We start from the raw sequence: 24172 nt of genomic DNA, 5'->3' as shown, positions 1-24172 counted from the left end.
TGCCAAAGCCAAGGATGATCAGAAGCATCATTTCCCTTCTTTCTTTTTCTCTGATCAAGTGCTTAGTGTAGTGGACTGAGTGAAATATTTGGGGCACATTATCAGACATGACTTGAGTGATGGTGATGATCTGCAGCGACAGTGCTGTAAATACGCACAGGCTAATATGCTGGCATGTACATTTCCAGTGTGCACAGATAATGTATACTGCTCAGTTACAGTAGAGCTACAACGAGAAAGCTTCAGGTTGCATAATGATGCATATAGAATCTTTCTCAAATTACAAAGATGGATGAGTGCAAGCTTTACATTTGTCTCTAATAATGTCCCTTCATTTCATGCTGTACTAAGAAATGTTCTGTATTTATGCGTCGCCTTGTTGATTCAGATAATGACATTTTAAGGGAACTCACTCAACCCACATTAAGTGACAAAAGGTATTTTTCTTGTTTCTGGAAACACCGGAACAACTTTTATGTTCTAACTAATGATGAACATGTAAACTGTAAGTATTGCTGACCCTGTATTGTATCTGTTATTATTTATTTCTAGTTTATTATACCTTTTTATGATGATATGGACATGAGTCTAAAATAAAGTATATACATATAGGCATTGTAGAAAACTTACTTCATAATCTTTGCAAACAAAAAATGCTTGCAGCTTTTATTTTGTTAAAATAGCTAGAGGGCAAATCTGAAACAATTATGGGAATAAAGTCAGACCTTATTATATTCTGAAATAATCTGAAAATAAACATGAACATAAACACACTGTGTAGTGCTTCTGAAATAAAAGTATTCAGATCTTTACTTACATCAACATTACAGTGTCAAAATATGTTGTGCAAAATCCATTAAGTACAAAAGTATAAGGATCAAATATAGTATTTGTACAAGATATGAAAATCAACCCATGATGTTATTGAAATACATTCAGAAGTGACACGTGTTGCAGCAGGTGAAGATGAAGATTATGTTTGAGTTCTCTAAACTTAAGGGTTCGAAAAAAATGCTAAAAGACTGTTTTTGTCAGTGCAATCACAAACTAAACTATAAACTATTTCCCAGCACCTAACATCACATTTGATTTCTATAGATTTGCTGTACTCTCTTTTTGTCTAGATGCATCCTTATATCTGTTGTCTTGGTGTGTGGTTTAAATCTTCACAGAACAAATGTGCAAATCAGAATAAGTATTTTTTGATGGAATGATAAATAAGATAATAAATAATCAAATTCAATATTTTCTTGAATAGATGAGTTAAAGCAGCTGTTACAACTGATCGTCCTTTCACTTCTGTTCAGTCAGATTTCATGTTTGTGTACTGTGACAGCTAAAGAAATGTATGGGTAACAAGGTATCTGATTGTCATGACATGATGAGTGTGGTTAAAAGGCTTCACTAGAGTATACATGAATAGTAAAAAAAAAATCCAAGAACTTTCACTCCAAGTATTTATGTTAGACCCCTTTTTATGCAAAATGAATCCTCCTAGTTGCCTTTTCACTATCTGCGTAATTGCAAGTCAAATTTTTAACACACTGGGAACAGTATTTGAAACAGACCTTCTCCCTGACCCACTCACTGTCCTGTTTGGAGTCCCAACACCGGGAGTGTCAAACCTTTCAGCAACCAAGCGGCACGTCTTAGCCTTTACAACTTTGCTAGCAGGTCGCCACATCCTGTTCAGGTGGAAGCACACACTCCCTCCTTCACACAACAGCTGGCTCAGGGAGATTCTGAGTCTCATTAAACTTGAGAAGATCTGATTCTCACATGTTGGGTCAAAGAGTTCATTTGACAGGACTCGGAGGCCCTTCACTGAATTTTTAAACAAAACTAATATTCACCCAGATGAGGTTCAGTTGCCTCCCCACTCCCTCTCTCCCTATTTATGTAATCTATCTTTAGTGTATTTAACCTTTATTTTGATAGTTTATTATAGTTCTATTTATCATTTATTCATAATTGATACCATTTTGATTATTTAATTACCAATTGTTTTATGTTTTTTTCTTCACACAAGTCATGGATGGTTTGGTTATTACTGCCTCCATAAGTCCAGCCTGATAGACTCGCCTTGAGTGCGCAGAAGGAAATAAAATGTTTATGGTTCTTCACAATTCTTTAGCAGCTCCTCAAGGAACTGAACAACCTCCTCCTTACCTCTGTCCTCCTCTCCTTCAGCCTTCAGTCCCTTAAGTCTGATCAGGGTCTGCTGCAGACCGCTTATTCTCTGTTGAGGGGTGACACTTTCCCCCCCTGTGTCTTTCTCCCCCTGTGCCTCCTCCCCATCTCCTCTTCCTTTTCCTCCTTCTTCCTCCTCCCTGACATACTTGATTAAATGTTCTCTGATGCCCCTCCCCTCGTCCCCAGCCATCGATGCTCCTAGCACTGGCATGTCCTGAACCTGGCTGATGCTGAGCAGGTGCAGGAGAGCTTGTGACAGTGTGTGTCTCAGGCTGGCGCTGTAGCGGTATTCTAGGAAGTCGTTAGTGTCCTCGCTGTTCTCCAGCGCCTTGGCGAGGGAACTCCACACACAAGTGAACCGCTCTGTGTCGCCATAGCAGCTCCGGTGGGTGGGAACTGACAGGGCCGCCGCAGATTTGATCCGTACCTTGAAGTTCTTACAGGAAGTGACGACATGGCAGAGGGCAGAGAATGCGTCATGAGACCAAGGAGCTGAGTCTGAGAGAGAGAGAGATGAGCTGTGAGTCAACTTTTTACTTCAATTCAGATCAATCACTGTTGAGTACGATCAACTTTAAAGAAATCCCTCTGAAACAGAAGAGATCAGTGGAGTTGGCATCTGCTGGTCATTAGGAAGAATGCAGGTCAAAGGTCCTTTTAGGCCCTAAACTTTCCTCTCACAACAATCCCTGGATGCTCACTGGTTGAACAGTTTCCACAAGGCAAAGGCAAACAAGGACTTGTGTTACAAACACTCACCAAGCGGCAGGGCGGGGTTCCTGAAAGCATTCCCTAACGCACAGCAGGCATTCCATCGGACCTTCATGGTGGCCTCTGATTGGACAGTTTTAACCAGAGCACGGACTGCGTCTTCCAGTGGGCGCTGGAATGCCGACCGGGTCAGCTGACTCTCACGGAGGAAGTGAAGCAGATTTCCAAGCGCTCGCACTGCGTTAGACTTCACCTGAAGGGAGGGAGCAAGTTCGAGGGGGTGAATCAAAGAGAAGACTAAATACAACATTCGGGAAGAGTAAATAAATGTTAATGTTTGTGTCTTGCTCTCACCCTGTCTTTGTCATCTGATGCCCGGGTGGCTGCCTGCAGCATCTTGAGAAGCAGCATGTCTGATAACTCTTCCTGGAAGTCCACACCGACACTCGCCCTGATAGAGACAGAAGATAAACATTATGAAGAATAAATCATAGATATTTTTTATCTCTTTTCTCTGTGTGTGAAACCGTTTTATTTTGTTAAATAAATCAGATTACTTTAGTGTACAGATAAAAGATAGATTAAGTGTTATTCCTACAGCACTCATTCAGCAGTCGGCGTACATGTTATCTTACATGTTGACTATAAGCGTGTCTGAGAGGTTTCCTAAAGACCAGGCCGCCTTGGCACGGACATTTGGAGATCGATCATCGAGGGCAGCGAGTATGGTGTTTGCTGTATCTGCCACAAACATCACATCCTAGAGAGAAAAGAGATTAAAGAATTACAATTTAAAACGGATCCTCAAAACCAGAAGCGTGTGTCGCTCAGAGTTTAGTTTCCACACCTCTCTCAGGCAGGGGAAGAGGACGTAAACTCCCAAAGCCCTGACAGCTGCCGTCTTCACCAGATAGTTCTCACTGTAGGTCAGCCCCAGCAGCACAGTGATGCACATCAGCTGGGTCTTGTCCTTCAAAAACAACATTACATGTCAAAAGGCACAGCTTGGTGATCATCATGATTAACTGTGAATAAAACCGATAAAGGGAAACTTACAGGCAGCTGTGCAAAGGCCTGTGGCAGGATAGAGGAGAGTGTCTCGCAGGCACTCGTCTGCAGCGTGGGATGTTGCTCATTCTGCAGCGCTCCGTTTAAAGGACCGCTCAAGACTTCAGTCCAAAACAGCACCACCTAGATCATTCAAAGAAAGTTTTGAAATGAAGACACAAGCATCGTTTGCCAACATTAAACTTTGAATTTAGAATGATGATATAGTAATAACTGAAAAAATAGCTTGTACTCACCTGGCTTATGGGGACCCTGGAGCTTTCAGGGATGTTGTTCTCAGCTCTGTACTGTTGGATTATGCCAGTTCCTAACTCCTCTAGTAGCTTTATAGAAGAAGATGAGACAGGTATCAGAGCACAGATCAGAACGGAAAGGATTTGTCAGCTGTAATTTCATGCATCCCAAAATCCATTTTAAATGCATATTCTTAAAGCTTCTGTATGTCTGAAGCCTGGTTTACAGATAAAGTAAGAGAGATCAAACGGTGTTACCTTTGTTCCGTGCAGCTGTATGGAGGGGTCAGACTCCTTGAGGCAGCGGGCACTCACCTGCCCGACATCACAGAGACACGTCTGCACTAAAGAGAAGTAACCCCTCACCAGGTGGGACATGACCTGAAACACGGACGTCACACAGTTAGGTTATATAATTGCAGCGTTCTTATTACTTCCTGTCTCATCCGATATTTCTCACCTGGAGAGCTTCTAGCCTTACAGGTGAGGGCTCTAATGTAACACCTGTCCCTGCTCCCTCATTATCTGATTGGTCCTCCCGTGGCTGAGTCACCAGTGACACACACAGCTGCAGCAGCCATGGCGGAGCGCTGTCCTCCTCACCTGGCGTGCGGGGAGCACGAGGTGAGTGTGAGCAGGAGCCCCGCTGGGAGAGTGTCGCTGGGGTGTGAGAAGGAGAGGACACTCCATCTCTTTGCCTCCAGCTCAGAGCTGAGCTCTGGGGAGTGAACGAGCCAGCGTTGCTGCTGCCGCCGCCGCTGCCCTCTGGCTGTCGGAGGAGGAGCTGCACTTCAGGGAGAGGAGCCTGAGTTGTCACCAGAGCCCCGTACAGTGTCAGGACGGACACACGAACGTTTGCATCTGTACACAGAGCACAGCTGTGTTAAAGGGAGCACGGTATACATCTTTATTGTGTAGATATTTTAGTAAGACTATGAAACACAGACCTCTGTGGCGGACATAGGGGCGCATCTGCTTCCAGAGAGGACTGAGCAAACCAGGTCTAAGACGGTGGTAGGGAGCGTTTGCTACCAAGTACGCCAGACACTATCAAACATGAAAGATGCAGATGAGCTGTGAGGATAATAACACGGCATGTCTGCTTATTTTCTTTAGTGATTTAAATATTTTACCTTTATGACCTGTGTGAGCGTCTGAGGGGAGGTTTCAGCCAGCAGAGCCAGACTGAGAGTGCGGTGAAGCTCTCTGACAGACGTAGCCAGCGAGAAGGAGAATGGGGTGTAAGATGTACGAGGAGACGCTGTATCTTCAGCTACTGCCAGGAACTGACGGGAGCCATCCAACATGGCTGACAACACCTGGAGCGCACAGGCACGCACCTGGAAGGAGAGGAAAGAGATGGATGAAACAGCAACACACATTGAGAAGTACTGTAATCCCAGTATATGTGGATGTGTTTTACCTTTGGCGAGAGATCCTTCAGTATTATTGTGAGGAGAGTGAGAGGTGGCGGTCCTCCAATCGGAGAGTCGGGGATAAAAGAGGACCAGAAGCCGTACAGGGTTCTCTTTTCTAGACTTTTTGCTACCGCTAGAAGACCGTGAAGAGCTCCCTGACGCACACGACCGTGGTAAAGTCTGAAAGAGGGATTATGTCACCTTTAAATACTGAAAATGTGGACGTGTAAAGAACTGGAGGGGATCATCGACAGCGTCTCTGTGTACCTTAGTTTGCACTGAGCACTTCCCTCTGGGTCAGAAAACTCTGAGTCAGAACTGTTTTTCTTCCAGGAGGGGTAGAGGGACAAGGCAGAGAATTTACATAAGGACTCTGGATCACCTCTTCCTCCCTCTCTTCCACCTCCTTTCTGAACAGCAGGCACTTTGTCATCTTTATTATCTTCCTCTTCATCGTTCCCTCGGCTCTCCTCTACGTTTGTCTTCTTTCCTTTCCCTCTGGATTTTCTCTTTTTATTCTGAGGAGAGACATCACAGCTTGAAAACTTGAGCAAAAAGAAAAAACTGAAGGCAGGAGAAAAAAACATTTAAAAAAGGAGATAAAATGCAGTAAATGTAGTTAAAGAAACAGTGACAGAGCAGATTAAAGTGTTATAAATAGATAATAGACCACATGAAAGAGTGCCTTACCCCTGAGGTTTTTCCTGCCACAGCAGCGTCTTTTGGTCCTTCAGCAGGTTTTTGAGGATCAGCTGGTTTGGGCACAGGGAGACTCTCATATTGAGGAAGAGCTGCTGGGTAAAGAACAGTTGGCCACTCCACACTTACACCTGGAGCTCCCTGGAACATGAGTCTCTGCAGAAAAACACGACTGCTATATCAATTTGTTACACAGGAAAATGGAGATTAAATATGAAAGCAAGAAAAATCTGATTCAGCAAATGAGAAGCAATCTGGCACCTTCAGTAAGGCCAGTACGGACCCAAGCTCCTCCCCTCCACCAAATTTCCACTTTCCACCTGAGAGACAACACTGTAGTCCCTTCAGAGCTGCCTGGATCACCTGCACAGAGAACACAAAGAGAGGCGTGGATCAGATGGGGTCTTTTTTTTTTGCCTCCTGAATATTCTTCATGAAATTGCAGCAGCTAGCCGCACCATGCAGTAGAAGAGTTCATCAGTGTCGGGAGGTTTGGCTGACTGCAGTGTTTTCAGGAAGACACTGAAAGATACACTTCTGTACTGATCATCCAAAGGTGGCTGACCAGGGATCCTGCAGAGGAAACAATGACATACAAGTGTCATCAACTTAAAAATGTTGTATTTGATTAAAGCTGCATGAGAAATGTTGATGAGTGCAAGTTTATTTTTCCCTTTATGTCAGCTCGTTGTCAATTTAAAGTAAATATTTGGCTCTTCAGCAGCTTAATGCATTTTCAGTCAGATAATATCTGTGTATGTCTACTGTTTGATGCTGAGCAGTGTTTTTAAGAGATTTACCCTGAATTTAGTTGAACCAAACAACTGAAGTTCTAGTAGACAGCAAGACACTGAACAGAAAGAGGTTGAAAAAGCTAAAAGGGAGCTTTACATCAGGGTAAAGCTTCTTTGTATCTTCATTACTGTGTCTGATCCCTTCCACTCAGGAATAAATGGACAATATTACTAGTTTATTAGTTTTATTATTAGTTTATAAGCCCATTACCTGAGACAAATGTTGGCCATACAGGAAAGAGCTACACGGCGTAACTCCATATTTGGCTGAGATGGGGAACTGTACATCAACAGGACTCCATCTTCACGCAGCAAATTGCTGAGATGCTGTGAGAAAGGAAAACTCAACATGTAAATTCAGTAGGAATCAAACACACAAACACACTCTGAAGAAGCTTCAAATGTTTACCTGGTGGCACTGAGGGCCGTTACCATACACTACTGTGGAGAGTGCCAAGAGTACATCAGAGTGTGTCCATGTACTACACGTTTTCAGTGCACTGGTGGTGTATTTCACCAAAACATCCAATGTGTGCTCATCCATTATAACCTTAAAAAACACAAGGAAGACAGACAGTAAGCATAACAAAGACTCAGTTATCATCACCATATGAGCTGATGTAAAGTTGAGTTGCTGTTACCTTCAGCTGGTTCAATAGATGATGCATCAGCTGGCAGAACTTGATGACTAAATGTTCTTGACTGAGAGGCACAAGAGCGCTGGCATGTTTCAGCAGACTGCACACATCCTGAAATGGACACAAGCAGAAATACATTTCACAGCTACAGAACTACAAAAAACAACATCCCAAATGTTGGCACTGTAAATGAGGAAATAGTCAACTCATTTTTTATCTATATAGCACCTGTCATACATTCAAGCATGCAGCCCAAAGTGCTTCACAAAGGCAAGGCAACCTTATTTGTATAGAGCATTTCATACACAAGGGTAACTCAATGTGCTTTACATTAAAACATTAAAAGCATTGGAAACATTCAGACAAGCATAAATGAGCACAATTACAATGTCAAATATAATACAATAGAAAAGAAAATGATAATTATAAATATATTAAAGTAAATTTAAGGCAGTGGCAAATAAAAAAGTCTTAATCTTTGATTTAAAAGGAGGAGAGAGTTGGAGCAGACAAGCTTTCAGTCTAAACAAAAGAACAGAGAGACAGAAAACCACAGGAAAGGAAGGGATATAAAATACTCAAATAATAATCATAATTAAATAATTAAAATAAAATAATTAATAAAATCAATAAAATAAAATCAGATTAATATCATAAAAACAAAAATAAAAATAAAATATATAACAATAAGATAGAATAAAATAAAATAAATAAAAATGATGTTTAAAACAGAGCTGAAAGGAAATTACTCTTACCTCTGTTCTTATGTTGATGCTCGGGTCGAAGGATTTGTTGTAGTTTTCAGACAGGAGCTGGTCAAACAGCAGGTTGAGCTCCTCCCTGAGGTGGCCTGAGTCTCCTCGCAGAGCTCGGAGTTTTGTGGCACAGCGGGAAAACTGTTTGTCAGCGTCCGACGAGGAGCCGAGCTGCCAAGTCTCAGGCCCGAGCGGGGTGAACGGGGCGGCCTCTGCGGACAGAGCCATGGGCGGAAAAACAGGGACATCATTTCGGCTCACCAGAGCTGGTGCTGACAACTCGGTTTGAGCCGCCATACTTTCTCATCCGGAAGTGTTTGATGTTTCTTTAACTCGCTCTTCATTTCTGGTCTGAACTCCAAATATCGGGCTCATTACTGCCCCCTACAGGATAAACTAGAAACGCTTAATCAGGGGCGTACTCAAGCTGTTTGAGGGGCAGGGGCGGAAAAAAAGCACCTCCTTTCAAACCCCTGGTACTCACAGTCTAGAATTAATTTAAATGTATTGATCATAGACTATAAATAATTGACGTAGTAACCGGGACGTCACCCATCTGCTTCTGAAGCGCTGTTTTGAGGCCAAACGTCGGCGGGAGTCATATTGGAAATGCTTAACACAATGGCTATGTTTACATGATACTTTTAATTCCTCTTTAATTCAGAATAAAAAATAAATCCTCTTTAAAAAGATTAAAAATGACTTTGTAAACACCTAATTCCGAATGAAAATGACCATTCAGAATTAAAATTTAGTGGCTGGTTTATTCTGATTATTATTATTCAGAATTATTTAATTCTGAATTAAAAAAACATAATTTAACCGTGGCCAATAGCTGTTTTTGAAACGGCCTGCTACATACTATCTACTAATGTAGTAGGCAGTAGATATTGCCGAGGGAGACTGGGCCGATGCATACTGTGACATTTTCCCCAATCAGTAGATATCCGGGGAGTTTTGGCCTACTGCAGATTTCACTCTTGCCACGTTGTGAGAAAAATTCACCCCCCCATACAGTGTGTGCCGATCAGTAAGAAATTAGCTTTCCAGACTACACTCGTTTTTTGTACCAGGCTGTAAACATGTTTATTTCTGCTATATCAATGCTTGTCTGTTCTGTTAGAGTAGTATGCCCTCTGCATTTGGAAACTGCTATCCTTGAGTATGGAAAAAAAAAAACAGTTCACAACCTCAAAACAAGATATGTATAATGTTGACAAGATTCCATTCAGAACAGGATAAATATATACAGCCCAACCAAACAAGAGGCCAATATATTTGATCACATGCAAGTGAAGGAAAACTCAAAACAAACTCAGATTTTTGAGCCAATTTACTGTCTTAAAGATCATTAGTACTCAACATGATGAAATATCACATTACTAAACCCCAAACCAGATTATATTCCAGAGATGTGCGACATTAACACTTGAAATATTCACAACTGAAGTGAAAACAGGAATGTTCAAGCATGTACAGAACCTGACATGTTCTTTATTAGGTGTAAGCAACAGTCTTGGCGTTTTAAATTCAATATCAATGACACTTTAAATTAAAGGACACTTTAACAAAAAAAAATCTGTTGCTTTTTTTTTTAATTACATGAAAATAAGTTATTATACAACGTACCCATATGAAAAAATGTACAAGGTCAGTGCGTCGAAGCACAGCAAAACGAATACTCAGAAATTATTAATCATGATGAGTCCGTCACATGTGCAACTTCTGATTTAGAGCTGGCATGAGGAATGGTTAAACATTTGCATTCTCTACGAACGGCACATCACCAGTCCAATCATGACTAAAGCATCATCCCCTGCCTGTGAAGAGCTGCAGGTTGCAAACGATAACTGGCAGAAAAAAGCAGGTGACCATGTCTGCAGAAAGTTTGCAGCAAATATACAGCGTGAAACAAAGTAAGGGCTGAATTAAAAGTGGTGAAAGCACGGCAGGGTTTTGATCTCAGCCTGACTTGAACAGTAGAATGGCCACTTGGCCCAGGTAGAAGTAAATAAAATGCTTCGTCTCATGTGTCACATAGCTGCCGAAATTCCTCCCAACGATGCAATGCCATGTGGGGTTGTACTTCTTGTCAAACTCCTGCAGACAGAATAGAAAAAATCATTAGCACATATATGTGTGGTTAGGAATAAAAGTCTATAAATAAGCACTAATCTAAAACTGATCTGACATACCTTTTTGACATAGGCAGCAATATCCTTTTCAATGTTGTACTTCTCCATGGCCTGCATAGCACAGTCCACTGCATCCTGCTGCATCTCATCAGACATGTCAGCATTCTTGATCACGGCCTTCTTGTCAGACATGATGATTTTTTTATGACTGAAAAAGAGAAACAAGTCAGATTCAGAAAGTCTCCATGTAGTCACCACTCAACTTGTTAGTCTTTAAAGTTATGAAGTGTTTGCACTAACAAAAACTGCCATCGTTTCCTTAAATCAACAAAGTCACCTTGCTGTTATATTCTATATTTGCATTGTCCATTTAATGTTTGCATAATTCACAAGTCTGAGAGCTCATCCAAACTAACTGCCTCATGGGTCATATCAGTGGAGCTTAAGGAATAAACATGTGGAGTGAATACAAAACTACAGTGGCCCTGAAGGACAAAACAAAATTTACAAAAGATGAAACACTTTTAAAAAGTTGGAGACAAATTTACATTTTATAAAACAAAATGACATCAGCAAAACACTTTTACCAAGGCCAAAACAAATTTACATTTAAGAAAACAAATTTTATAAACAACGGAATACTTTTACAGTTAAATCTGACTCCATTTAGCCTGAGGTTATGTGATCTGATCATAGACTGTATAAAATATGGACGTAGTATCCGTGACGTCACCCATCTGTTTCTGAACGCTGTTTTGAAGCCAATCGGCGGCGGCAGCCATATTGCTTCTGTCGAGCCAGTGTGACGTAAAGAGGCGGGCTTTGAGCCTCCTAGCCAACAGCTGCAGTGTTCCCACAGGCAGCTGTGCCTCTCATTGGAAGACTAGTAATCTCAACATCTTCGAAATTGCCACGTTAGAAAAAAAATTCTTCCCCTCACAGTGAGAGGACATCGAGAAATTAGCTTTCCAGACTACACTCGTCTTTTGTACCAGGCTGTAAACATGATATTTCTTCTGTAAAGATCGTCTTTTTCCCATTCATGTGTATGTGACTTCCGGTACTTCCGGAGCCAGTCTCAAGCGGATCCTCGATGAACTGCAGCTTTTAACACTTCCGCATTGACTCATATTTTTAGAGGTTGCCGTTTGGGTCTGAGGCCGTTTCATCTGTGTTCTGACACACGATGAAGTTTTTGCGGAGATTTGACCGAGCTTTTCCGAAGACAAGATGTTTTTTCATCTGGAGGTCTGACACCTCTCTCTGAGACCCAGGGACAGTGGCGTCATATAGGGGGTGGGAAAAGTTAGGATGATTCTAAGGGACCATGACTGACAGGGGCCCGAAAATAATGATTAAAAAAAAAAAATAATAAAATCCTAATTAATACTTTATTCAGAATAAAAGATAATTAAAAAAACGGTCCCGTATCGGCATTAAATGGTACAGCCCAGCCTGAGTCACGCTAATCGGCTGTGCCTCACAGTCAGACAGATGCAAGGGATAAGTTCCCTCGGCTGGTGGTGAAGCTTTCAGCAGTGTGTCTGCCCCTGGTGGCTGGCTGCAGTATAGGACAAAAAAATCCATCTCCCCCATTCATTTGAATGGGGGAGGAGTCAAACTTAAAAAAATAAATACACTTCATACGAATGTTTCTCACATCCGTATGCTGTGGTGATGTGTAGTTAGTATTTGACTGTTTTGTGTTCAAGGCCTCTTTTTCCTGAAAAGTACACAGTGGCTTCACAGGCTCAGGCTGCACAATGGCTGCGCCCAGGAGCGGGATTTTTTGGCTTCAGAACCGTACAACGGAAAGAGGCGGAGCAACGCTGTCCATTTTTATTTACAGTCTATGGAAAGAAGTTGCACAGTGCACTGAGTGTGCTAAAGGCAGCTGAAATGTCTGGAAAGAGAAGTCTGGGTCCCAGAAAAAGGAGGGAAAGAAAGGATAGAGAGAAGAAAGGGCAACAGAATGTCACCCAGTTTTTCTCCAGGAAAGGTTGGTATAGTCTTTGAGTGGTTAAAATCAACCTGTTTGCTAGTTTGATGTCCACAATGAGATGAACTACGTTATAGCTAATTATACTAAATGGGTTCCCCCCCCTCCCTACCAGACCCAGCAGCTGATATGTCAGCAGGTACACTGTCTCTCCAAGGGGCAAGAAAGCTGAAAAGGTAGAGTTGTGTAAAGCTTTGACTGGGTCGATTGGATCCTGGAGATGTGGTTACAGCAGTTGCACAGGGTTATTTTGGCCTTTGGTGATGGGGCCCAATGTGATATTTTTTTCATGGGGCCCAAAATCCCTGGTGGCACCCCTGCCCAAGGATGTCCTAATATGTAAACCATGTCCATCGCCATTTGGTTTCTCTCCATCAAAACAAACTAAATGACCCCTCACTTGATCACTTCTGGTATTTGGTACATTCCCTTTCTGCAAAAATTGAATGTTAATTTGTTAAACTGTTAAAATGTTCCGTCTTTTACAAAATTGTCTCCAACTTTGGAAAAGTGTTTTCATCTTTTGTAAATTTGTTTTCTTAAATGTAAATTTGTTTTGCCTTTGGTAAAAGTGTAATGCTGATGTAATTGTTTCATAAAATTTAAAAATGCTTTCCAAAATGTAAATGTCTCCAACTTTGTAAAAGTGTTTCATCTTTTTTAAATTTGTTTTGTCCAAAACAGACCGTATAGATGCTGTTTCCAGGCATCAGAGTAAAAAGAAGAAGAGTGCTGACATGACATTCAGCAACATTTCAGAGATGCACTTTCACCACGTAGCTCACAGCTGCTACATTTGATTTACTGATGCTAAATAAGAAGCTGTTTCTGCAATCACTAGCAAATCTTGCAGAAATTAAACTTGTCCTGTGTCCAAACAATGAAAAAGAAAGTGGAGGGAGCATTCATTCAGCTCCTCGGGTCAAACACAAGAGGCACAGGCGAGACTAGCAAGTAAAAATAATAAAAATAATAAGCCTAGGTCTCCCTCTCACGTGCAGATATCACACAGGTTATTAAAGCACCTTTAACACAAATACACAACAATGGAACTCTTACCGTTTCTCAACGAGGAAACAATTTTCAGAAGCGTGCGTGACGGGCAGCTTTACAGATTTTCCTTCATTTAAGAAAGGACAGCGTGTGTGTTAGCCCCGCCCTCTTCATCGCATCCTCTGTCTGATTGGCTGAAGAGAAGCCTCCACCCTGGTGACGGCGTTTTTCACTTGCGGACAGTTGCCTGCATCTTATTTCAACCCAGAATGCACCGTGTCGCTCCTCTCCCACCTCGATCGAGGGATCGATCTGCGTAGGTGATCGGGTTTATTGATTGAAGAGATGGGCATTACTCCGACAGCATGCAAGGCGTTTAAATCAGAATGAGGTTTTAGTCAATAGTATTGATTTAATGACTGTAAAGACTTAAAAGAAGCAGACAACTATAATAAAAAGAGACATTAAAGGGTATCTTGAATTTAATTATTTGAAGTGTATCGGGCATTTAAATAATAATAATAATACAATTTATTTCTAAAACACTTAAAAATACGTTACAAAGTGCTTAACATCATAAAACCCCCAAATAAAGAGAACAAAGCAGGGGGGGAGATGGGCTGGCAAGACACATTTAAAGGTGACATATTACGCTCTTTTTCATCAAAATATATTGGTCTAAGAGGTCCCCAAAACATGTCTTCAAAGTTTATGCCAAAAAAAACACTGTGAAATCAGATTTTGGCATGCCTGAAAAACCCTCTTTTTCATCCCTGCTCAGAACGGTCTGTTTTCTCCCTCAGGAAGTGGATGTGGCCTCGGCTCCCCAGCACGTTGATCTAATGTTTACATGTTGGCTGAATATACACGGCTGCTCACAGACCCGCGTAACTTCAACCCTCTGAATTTGATCCAGAATCTGATCCTGACGGAGAGGCGCCTGCAGCAGGACCTTTCTGAAGGATTGGTCACAGATTTAGTGTTTCTTGTTGTTTTATTTATCAGTATGTTGACAAGTGTCTTGGTACACAGCAACGACATGTAGCTATGTGGCTATGCTAACTAGCGCTAGCACTAGCATGATAAATAAAAATCATCCACTATATCTTCAAATCTGCAGATGTGGGGAGTAAAACCGACCTTTGTGTTTATAAAGACAGCCTACAACTAGCATGCCTCCCTCCTAAGCTCCTTGTTAGCACACGTGTGCAGGGAATGAAAAACAGAGGAGGGGTTGAGTTGTATTTTATACAGTCTATGGGCTGAACAAGCTCCGAGCTCTGACTTCCGTTACAGACCAGATGTCGTTGTGACGTATGAAAAACACTGAAAACTGAAACGACTCGTTTCAGCACACATTTACAGAAAGGTGGAGAAATCAGAACAGGGGCAGAAAGGATTTTTTTTCATTTTCAGGGGTTTTGTAGACATGCCAGGGAAACATATTTCAGGTAGAGAACCATTAAAGAGTCGATTTTGCATGATATGTCACCTTCAAGAGGAACAGCTGAAAGAGAAACTACTAAAAGCAATTAAAACAATAAAACAATTAAAATCAGTAAAACAATGAGTGAATAAAAATAGATTAAAAATAAATGTAGCATTGTCTATAAATCAATATTAGAAGAAGGCCTTTTGATAAAAATATGTTTTCAGCTGTGATTTAAAAAAAGATACTGATGCAGCTTGCCTGAGATCTTCAGGCAGGTCGTTCCACAGTCGTGGAGCCTGCACAGCAAACGCTCAGTCACCCTTAGATTTTAACTTTGTGCACAGAACTTTAAGGAGGTTCCTGCCTGAGGATCTGAGGGTGCATGTTTTCTGGACCAATAATGAGTATTTCTGTTTTTTCCAAGTTAAGTTTCAGGAAGTTTGCTGACATCCATAGTTTTATATCTATCAGACAGTCATTGAGAGAGCTGCCCGGCCGGGCAAGATCAATTTCACTGTTTTGTACATTTGAATACAATTTTATTCCCACATTTGTGAAAAGCAGTGGCGGTTCTGGGGAGGGGCCAACAGGGGCCAGTGCCCCTGTAAAACTGAACCTGGACTCCCCTGTGGACCCCCCTCCACACCAAAATGATATTATACAATAAAAAAAGCTTCAGTATCGCGGCGATGTTACAGGTGGAACACATGCGTGTGGCACTTGGTTCCAGTCCCTTAAAGGGCTAAGGGACTCATGTTGAGTGTAAACAGCCTAACAGCTGCTGTCAGTCTGCATTTTGATATAGTACACAGTAGTATATATGTCTAGTATAAAGGGGTGCACTGATGTTTTGCCAGTTTGTTCTCAGCCAGTCCTCACTCTTCTCAGTCTCTTTTGTCAGGGTTGAATGTGTCCCTCTTGACAACATCCTGGTCTAGAACCGCCACTGGTGAAAAGTATAACACTTTTTGGGAAGGTCTGTGACTAAACCATCAAATCTGATAAAGGTTATTTAAATGCTGATCCACAGCAAAAGAGAAATGGATTGGAATCATGAAATAAATATGGTAGCCCTAATTTCTGGGGAAAGACAACTCATTTTGATAAAGCAGCTCCTCAACATATACATAAACAGTATGTATGTTTCTGGAGTAAATCAGCCCCCTATAGTGAGTAGCAGAAATTGACATTGGAATTATTTTTTGGACTTTCATTTGAAATGCAATGCACAACATGTAAAACACATTAACAGAAATTGACTTTTTCAATGTTTTACAAAATCAGCTGCTGTATTTCTGTTGTTAAAATATTACGTTTCAAACAAGTACTGTATGGTTTTGAATCTTTTCTAGCTTGTAAAATAGGACATACAGTAAAAATAAATAGAAAATAATCTCTTAAATTTTAAGGGTGCTGGGATTCGATATAGCCCCAAAAATGGGCTAGAAACGCCTATGCTTGGCATGAAGACATTTTTGACGTCCAGGCCGCCTTTCTTCATGAAAACAACCTCTCTTTAAAATGCATCTTTATTTCATTATAAGATGCATAGAAATATTTTTAGAGTACTGTTTATTTTGATTTTTCATAGCCTGACAATTTCCAAATTAAACCAGCTATATAATGAAGAAAGTAAAAAAGGAATAAACGTATATATATATATATATATAAATTAATATATTTAAAAATAATAATAAATTAAAGCTGCTGTTGGTAGTCACAGAGTAAACATATGTTCAGAGAGAGGGACTTGGAATGTCAACACTATCTCTCCCAACCAGATTTCCTCTTAGCCCCCCAACACAGATCGGCGTGTGCAGTCATGATAGTGCCGGACTCATAACCAATCGGAGGATGTAGAAGGGACCGCCCCTTAACCAATCAGGACAGAGGATTGGAGATTAGCTATAGTTGGTCTGTCATAACGGGAACGAGGGGAATAATAATGCTTGATACAAAGGCATTGTAAAAAGGCAGTGCAAGTCTCAAATTACTCCACTTACCGATGAGTACTGTTTGGCATTATGACCTTTTCTCCAAACCCAGCAGAAAAAAGCAACGATTTTTACACCATTTCTACCAACAGCAGCTTTAAATAAAGTAGTAACAAATAAAACAGAGCCCAATGACAGGCATTTTTGGCAGACGGAACTGCGTTCAATTAAATTTGTTCCAGCTTTGCATTAAAATGTCCACCTTAAGTTGTATACTTGCAGTCATGTGTTCCATTGTGCAAACCTGCTTTAGTCTCAGTTTCCACTGGGCGGTTGTTGGGGGCTTTGTGTCCTTCCAGTTTATGGTTATCATTTTTTTGGCAATCAACTAAAGTATCCGCATTATGCACCTCTGATCTCTGTTATATAAACCTTTGGGTAAAAAGATACTAAAAGTAGAGAGCATACTTTTGAAGCAGTGAAAAAATAAATTTACTGCATCAATTATAGTTCACATTTCTCTTAAATTACAAATCTTGTCTTAACCACTGAACTGAGTTAAAAAGAAAGGGAAGACTTTTTATTTTTTTTAAACAAAACATTTGTTAATAAAAAATGACCATGAGTATTTGTGTCCTTTTTTTCATTGTAAAAGAAAACATGCTATGTGGCGTGACTGATGGTAACACCAGTCATTGGAGACATGTTTGAAAAACTTGAAAAAATTCATGCAATACTGTTTAAGAATGGATGACCTTTGAAACATAAGAAAAAAAGGGTCAAGTTCAATTGCCTCTTTCAGAGAAATCTACTGCAGGGAAGTTTTTCATTAAAACAAGCACAGGCATCTGGTCCAGTAGGAACCCTAATGACCTAACTAATACCTACACTTACTCTGGATTCTTTCCATGCCAAGATGTATACCCTAAAATTTTAACCACCGTAAATTAAAACATTTCTTGGATTAAACCCAGAAACGTTTAGTAAAACACAAACTTCTTTAAACAAAAACATGTTAAATTGTTTAAAAACATTTGAAGGGAGTATCTAAAGGATCTTTTATTGTTCATAAGTGGTGCCAATTTTTATTATTTGTTCCCAGCTCTTTGCTCGGTAAAGGAAACCTCAGGAAGAAAAACAGAAGATTCTTTTTTTTTTTTTTATTGAAAGTTTTATTAAAAGAGAGTAAAGCTTTAGACGATGGAGGATATACTTAAGAAAAATCAGAAATTATCCTCAGGAAAAGACTAACTTAAGAAGGACAAAAAAATACAAACCACATTTTAGTCAAATTCCTTTGTTGCCTCCTGGTCCTCCTAGTTCCCTCCCTCCTCCACTGTTTAAGATTTCCACTATTTAGCGCTCTCCTGAAGCGTGTGGATCCATCCAGCACCTCCCAGCCCTCCTTCTGGTTTTGAGTCGAACTTGGCAGTTCTGTGTTTAACTAATCAAAATTCTGAAATAAATGCCTGCTGCTGAGTTGCTGTGGTCCAACATAAACTTAAGAAAACAAAATAAAAAAAGATTTGGATAACTTGAAAGCCAATTGAGTTAAAATGTTTTTTCCGGTTTGATGGGGTTATGCCAGAGCCAGACGTTTCGGGATCCTCTCCCAGTATAATCTTCACGTGCTACTGCTCCATGAATCCAACCTGAAGCCTTAAACTAATCCTGATCTGATCCTGAATGCTGATCCGGCTCCAGTATGGGGAGGCACTGAACCCAGTCCAAACCTTCAGAATACCAGCAAAACCAAAAAGAAGGAGGAAAGTTAGAATCACACCTTCGGAAAATATTTGAAGAAAATATCCATAAATGCATCTAAGACAGACTTTACTTGAAAAGGGGACACTATCTTATAATCAGTCCCCAAAAGGTTTACTCTAGATACTAAAAGATGAACAAAAGAAAAAAAAAAAAATTCACAAACTTTGGCTCTCCACTTACAAACTGGTTACAAATTAAAACACCAAACATCACTCAATTGTCAGGTCTATGGGGAACAAAAAAAACAAAAACCTTGACAGCCTCTTATCCAGTTTTCACAGATACCGGGGCATAGCAATCATACCATGGGTGCCATATTTGACTCTTCCTCCTCCTCCTGTTTATCCTAAAATGAACTGTTTCCTTTGTTCCAATCTTAGCCTGTTCCTTTGAACTCTACAGAGAGACACACAAGAAGGTCAAAGGACAGCCGTGTATGTTTAAAAGAGGTGAAGTTGATTTTTTAAGAAAACACAAAAGCATATGACTTGGACAATCAAAAGTGTAGAGAAGCCGTAGAGATAGTTAGCAGAAGAAAATGATTAAAAAAAAGGGGAAGAATGACAAAGTGAAAGCGAGCTATGCACACACACAAAAAGTATCTCTTCCTCAAAAAAGAAAAAACTACAACAAATGTGAAGGCAACAGGGAACCCGATAGAAGATGGAGAAGGGGAGGTAACATGTGAGATGTTCTTTGAAGAGTACACAGGATTTTTGTTGTGTGATGTGAAGATTTCCTCTCCGGCTCTGAGGCACGCTTTGCTTTGGTTCGGTCGAATCTAGGTGCGAGAGCGAGAGCGGGACCTGGACCGGGAGCGGCGGGGAGAGTAATGCGGAGACCCTCTGCCGCGACGAGGAGAGTTGCTTCGGCTTCGACTGCGGCTACGGGAGCGAGAGCGACCGTAGCTGGGGCTGCGAGGACCGTCCATCTTCACACGGATGTAAGCCGTCTCCCCCTAAACACATACATGTGCACACGTTAAAGAGATATCCACTTCCATGCGAGTGACTACATTTATGAAGGTGGATGGGAAGGAGAATAGGACAAGCACATACAGATTCAAAATGAACACAAACTGGTATCCTGTTCTTCCCCTTGAATTATTAATCAACTGTGCTTTTGTTATCAAGGCCATTTCTGTCTTTACTGTTTTGCGTTAATGGCAGCGCCTTTAATCAGCAACCTAGGCCTCTCCAGTAAGCATGTTACATGCTATGACTGCTTCTGGCTTCCTGTCTGTCAGAGAATAGACTTTAAAATCCTGCTGATGGTTTATAAAGCCCTGAATGGTTTAGGCCCAAAATACATTGCTGATCTGCTACTACTTTATGAACCACCTCGACCTCTCAGGTCATCAGGTACTGGTCTGCTTTCAGTCCCTAGAGTCAGAACTAAACATGGTGAAGCAGCTTTTAGTCATTATGCACCACATATCTGGAACACACTCCCTGAAAGCTCAAACTCTCACCTCTTTTAAATCAAAGACTAAGACTTTTTTTAATCAAAGATTAAGACTTTTTTTATTTGCCACTGCCTTCCTATCTTAGCTTATTTTAACCCACTTTAAATTAAAATTTTAATGTAATTTTTAATATATTTCTAATTTTCCTTTTATTTTCTGTTTTATTATATTTGTCATTTTAATTGTGTTCTTTTATGCCTGTCTGAATGTTTCCAATGCTTTTAATGTTTTAATGTAAAGCACATTGAGTTGCCCTCATGTATGAAATGTGCTATACAAATAAAGCTTGTTCTCCAAACAAATAACTAATAACTTTCTTTTCATTTGCATTTTCCAAATTCATGCAACAACGAGCGACCTGTATCAAATTCTACACTAAATTCAAAATACATAAATATATGTTGAATAATTTGATACAGAGGCAGTCATTTAAATTATTCTTAACATGACTATCATCCACAAATACAGGCGTAGTTAACACTGTCCCTTACTTCCACTCACTTTTCACCCTTGCTCTGGCCTTCTTCATTTGTGAAAACCTTTCAGTTCCAACACCCAGTCTCAGAGTTATTTCTCGGTAATGTAAGGCAAGTTATTTTCCACGTACCTCATGGGAGCGAAACTTGGTGTTATCAAGTTTACGGAGAGCATAGCTCATGTCTTCTTTGCGGTCAAACTCCACCACCCCAGTGCCATCACGGTACACGTCAGCGTAACATACATCACCTGCCTCTCGCATGTGATCCTTCAGGTCCTGCCAGCTTCCACTGGGAGGGAGACCTGATGGGAGAGAGGTGATGAGTTGACTTGCACATCTATCAATAAACTTAGAGTTAAGATACAGGCTGAGGCCCACACCACTCACCTGACACAAGAAGCCTGTACTCAGAGCGTCGGGAGGGGGGACCATACCTGCCCCTTGGTGGTCCCATTGCTCCACCACCTCCTCCTCCACCACCACCACCACCACCACCGCCGCCGCCGCCGCCACCACCACCTCCTCCTCCGCCGCCCCTTCCACTTCTAGGGAACTCAACGCGCAGACGGTAGCCATCATAGTCATACCCATCACGTCCGTAAACAGCGTCCTCAGAATCCCTGTGAAAATGATGGTTCAAATTTACACAGATTCACAAGTTTAGGGTCAGCTCACTGTTTTCTGTTAGCATTATGTAACCATAGGACTAATGGACTATACTCCTGAATCCCTGGGAGTGTGTGCTTTTCTATGAATTGGCTGAAAGCAATTCTTGCTCAAACATCACCTCTGGAGTAACTAAGTTGGACATGATATATAAAGTGATCCCGGCTTTTTTGTGGTTTCTTTGCTTTCATAATTGTATTCTCTTACTTTCTTGGTCCCTCTGGTCTCAGTACATTTTTTCAGGTTCTTGGGTTTGCGTTTGGCGTCAGGACAAATTGTTGTTTGGGTATTTTGTGTTTGTTTACTTGATGCCTGATTGTGATTTTTGTTTCAGCTCTCCCTGCTGTTGATTTATCTTTGTGTTTGTTTTTATGAGCCCTGTTGTTTCTCAAGCACTTTGTAAACCCTGTTTTTTGGGTTTCTCTTTTTTTAAATTTTTTTTTATTTATAAAATGTGCTATATAAATAAAAGGTATTATTATTATTATTATTATTATTATTATTATTATTACTGACATTCTCTGGTTTAAATGAAGAAAAAAAAAGTAATCTCATGCATTTTCAATGCAACCTACGGTGGTCCAAAAGTGCAAATTACAACAGCAAATCAGAAAAGTGTTTTCTGATTTGTAGTGGTGTTTTTTAAATTGCCATAGTGTTTTCTGATTTGCTGTAGTGTTTTTAGATTTGCTGTAGAGTTTTTTAAATTGCTGTAGTGTTTTCTGATTTGCTGTAGTGTTTTCTGGTTTGCTGTAGCGTTTTTTAAATTGTTGTAGTGTTTTCTGATTTGCCGTGTTTTTTTTTAAATTCTTGTAGTGTTTTCTGAATTGCTGTAGAGTTTTTTTAATTGCTGTAGTGTTTTTAGATTTGCCATAGTGTGTTCTGAATTGCCAGTGTTTTCTGATTTGCTGTAGCGTTTTTTAAATTGCTGTAGTGTTTTCTGAATTTCTTTAGTGTGTTCTGAATTGCCATAGTGTTTTCTGATTTGCCGTAGTGTTTTTTTTAAAAATTGTTGTAGTGTGTTCTGAATTGCCATAGTGTTTTCTGATTTGCTGTAGCGTTTTTTAAATTGCTGTAGTGTTTTCTGAATTTCTTTAGTGTGTTCTGAATTGCCATAGTGTTTTTTTTTTTTAATTGTTGTAGTGTTTTCTGAATTGCTGTAGTTTTTTAAATTGCTGTAGTGTGTTCTGAATTGCCATAGTGTTTTCTGATTTGCTGTAGCGTTTTTTAAATTGTTGTAGTGTTTTCTGAATTGCTGTAGAATTTTTTTAATTGCTGTAGTGTTTTTAGATTTGCCGTAGTGTGTTCTGATTTGCTGTAGTGTTTTTTAAATTGCTGTAATGTTTTCTGATTTACAGTAGTGTTTCTTATTTTCTGATTTATCACAGTTCTTTCTGAATTGTAGTGTTTTCTGATTTGCTTTAGTGTTTTCTGATTTGCCATTGTAATTTGCACTTCAGGGCCACCGTAGCAACCAGCGGTCAAAGACGTTAGCATATTATATTAGCTATGGTTTAAAAAAAAAAAAAAAAAAGAAAGAAAGGAGGAAATTAAATCTGCGTTAACATTACAGAAGCTGGAACCAAGCAAAATAAAATGAACAGAGCTGAATGTAATATCTAAAGATTGTGTAGTTCGCCTAACTTAACTAGTTTTCTTGATCACAGGCACATTCAACCTTTTACCACAGGTTTGCAGCATAACACACTTCCAAGGATTACACCTAAACTTAACTGGCTAAAAATAGTGCAATCTTCAACACATTAGGAGGAGTTAAATTCAATATTTGAAACACCTCTTTGTGAAATTCAAAAGCTCCACAATCTGCCGCCAAAACGGCTCCAAATCTCTCCTCACCGCTCAAATCAGTCATGCATTCTAGCTTACGTGCAGCTAGGATTAGTCACTACACACGGACCGAGAGACTGTGAGCATGTGCACATTAAAATCAGAATCTTCCTGTAGTAAGAACATGTGTGAGAGTAACAAAGAAGTCTGAAGATAACATGGTGTGGGGGTGCACTGCGGGTCACCTCGGGTCCTCGAACTGCACGAAGGCAAACGGGGGTCCGGCTCTTCCGTTTTTCAGATCGATATCACGAATGGCTCCGTACTTGTAGAATAAGTCTTCCAAGTCTTTTTGGCGAATATCAGGAGGGAGATTCCCCACGTATATCCGACAGTCGTTACTCCCCGATGCTCCACGGAGACCTCTCACACTAGACATGTTGGCAAAAAACTAGAAAACTGTTCAGGAAGTTAGCAAGGATCGAGTCTTCTTAGCGCGAACAAAACCGAAGTTACCTTCGAGTGGTGTACAAAAAATATCAAGCGGTGGGTTCAACAAGCGGAAAGTACGGAGCTATCACCGAAAAGGTCGCGATTAAGGTTCAAACTTTCACATTAACAACAGCTAGCTAAAAGTTGCAGGTGGGCTGCTTCAGCAAACAATGCGCTCCGGATCAGGGAAGTGACGCAGAGCAACGAGCTTTAAAGGAGCACACAGCGCCCCCTAATGGACTGGAGGGAGAGGAACATCCTCCACTCCATTGGACGTGCTGCTGAAAGGTCGAGCAGTTATCATGACAATCTCACTCATAGGTCCATTTGGGAGCTTATACAAGGTGTATCTTCACCGTGCATTATTATAATCATTGTATTAACAACATTTATATTTCTTATTTATTCGTTGTACGTATCTGATCTTTTTAAGTATTTCATTAATGAACATGTCTTTTATTATTTTGTATATTGTTTTCTGTCTCTCTGTTCATTTGTGAAGCACTTTAGGCTG

General features: G+C 40.5%; 3 protein-coding genes across 3 annotated transcripts; all 3 read right to left on the bottom strand.

Moving 5' to 3' along the window:
- Positions 1-778: 778 nt before the first annotated feature.
- On the bottom strand, positions 779-8864 carry heatr6 (HEAT repeat containing 6). The gene is made up of 20 exons (XM_034683860.1): positions 8510-8864; positions 7758-7865; positions 7526-7666; positions 7328-7443; positions 6781-6895; positions 6584-6685; positions 6314-6478; positions 5891-6141; positions 5629-5803; positions 5339-5545; positions 5153-5252; positions 4666-5066; positions 4464-4586; positions 4209-4295; positions 3961-4095; positions 3752-3874; positions 3540-3664; positions 3259-3355; positions 2953-3157; positions 779-2691 (listed from the first exon to the last, which is right to left on the bottom strand). The coding sequence occupies exons 1-20, from the start codon at positions 8804-8806 to the stop codon at positions 2111-2113; spliced, it is 3654 nt and encodes a 1217-aa protein (XP_034539751.1). The 5' UTR covers positions 8807-8864; the 3' UTR covers positions 779-2110.
- A 960-nt stretch (positions 8865-9824) lies between these two features.
- LOC117812825 (dynein light chain 2, cytoplasmic-like) lies at positions 9825-13831 on the bottom strand. Its single transcript, XM_034683780.1, has 3 exons — positions 13703-13831; positions 10705-10852; positions 9825-10609 (listed from the first exon to the last, which is right to left on the bottom strand). Exons 2-3 carry the CDS (start codon positions 10834-10836, stop codon positions 10472-10474), a joined length of 270 nt encoding a protein of 89 aa, XP_034539671.1. The 5' UTR covers positions 10837-10852; positions 13703-13831; the 3' UTR covers positions 9825-10471.
- A 4334-nt stretch (positions 13832-18165) lies between these two features.
- On the bottom strand, positions 18166-23867 carry LOC117812550 (serine/arginine-rich splicing factor 1-like). Its single transcript, XM_034683402.1, has 4 exons — positions 23412-23867; positions 21100-21332; positions 20842-21014; positions 18166-19727 (listed from the first exon to the last, which is right to left on the bottom strand). The coding sequence occupies exons 1-4, from the start codon at positions 23603-23605 to the stop codon at positions 19551-19553; spliced, it is 777 nt and encodes a 258-aa protein (XP_034539293.1). The 5' UTR covers positions 23606-23867; the 3' UTR covers positions 18166-19550.
- Between the last annotated feature and the right edge of the window lie 305 nt (positions 23868-24172).

Source organism: Notolabrus celidotus, chromosome 5 (assembly GCF_009762535.1).
Source record: "Notolabrus celidotus isolate fNotCel1 chromosome 5, fNotCel1.pri, whole genome shotgun sequence".
NCBI lineage: Eukaryota > Metazoa > Chordata > Actinopteri > Labriformes > Labridae > Notolabrus > Notolabrus celidotus.
The sequence above is the reverse complement of the archived record's forward strand: the minus strand, read 5'-3'. Positions and strand labels throughout refer to the sequence as shown.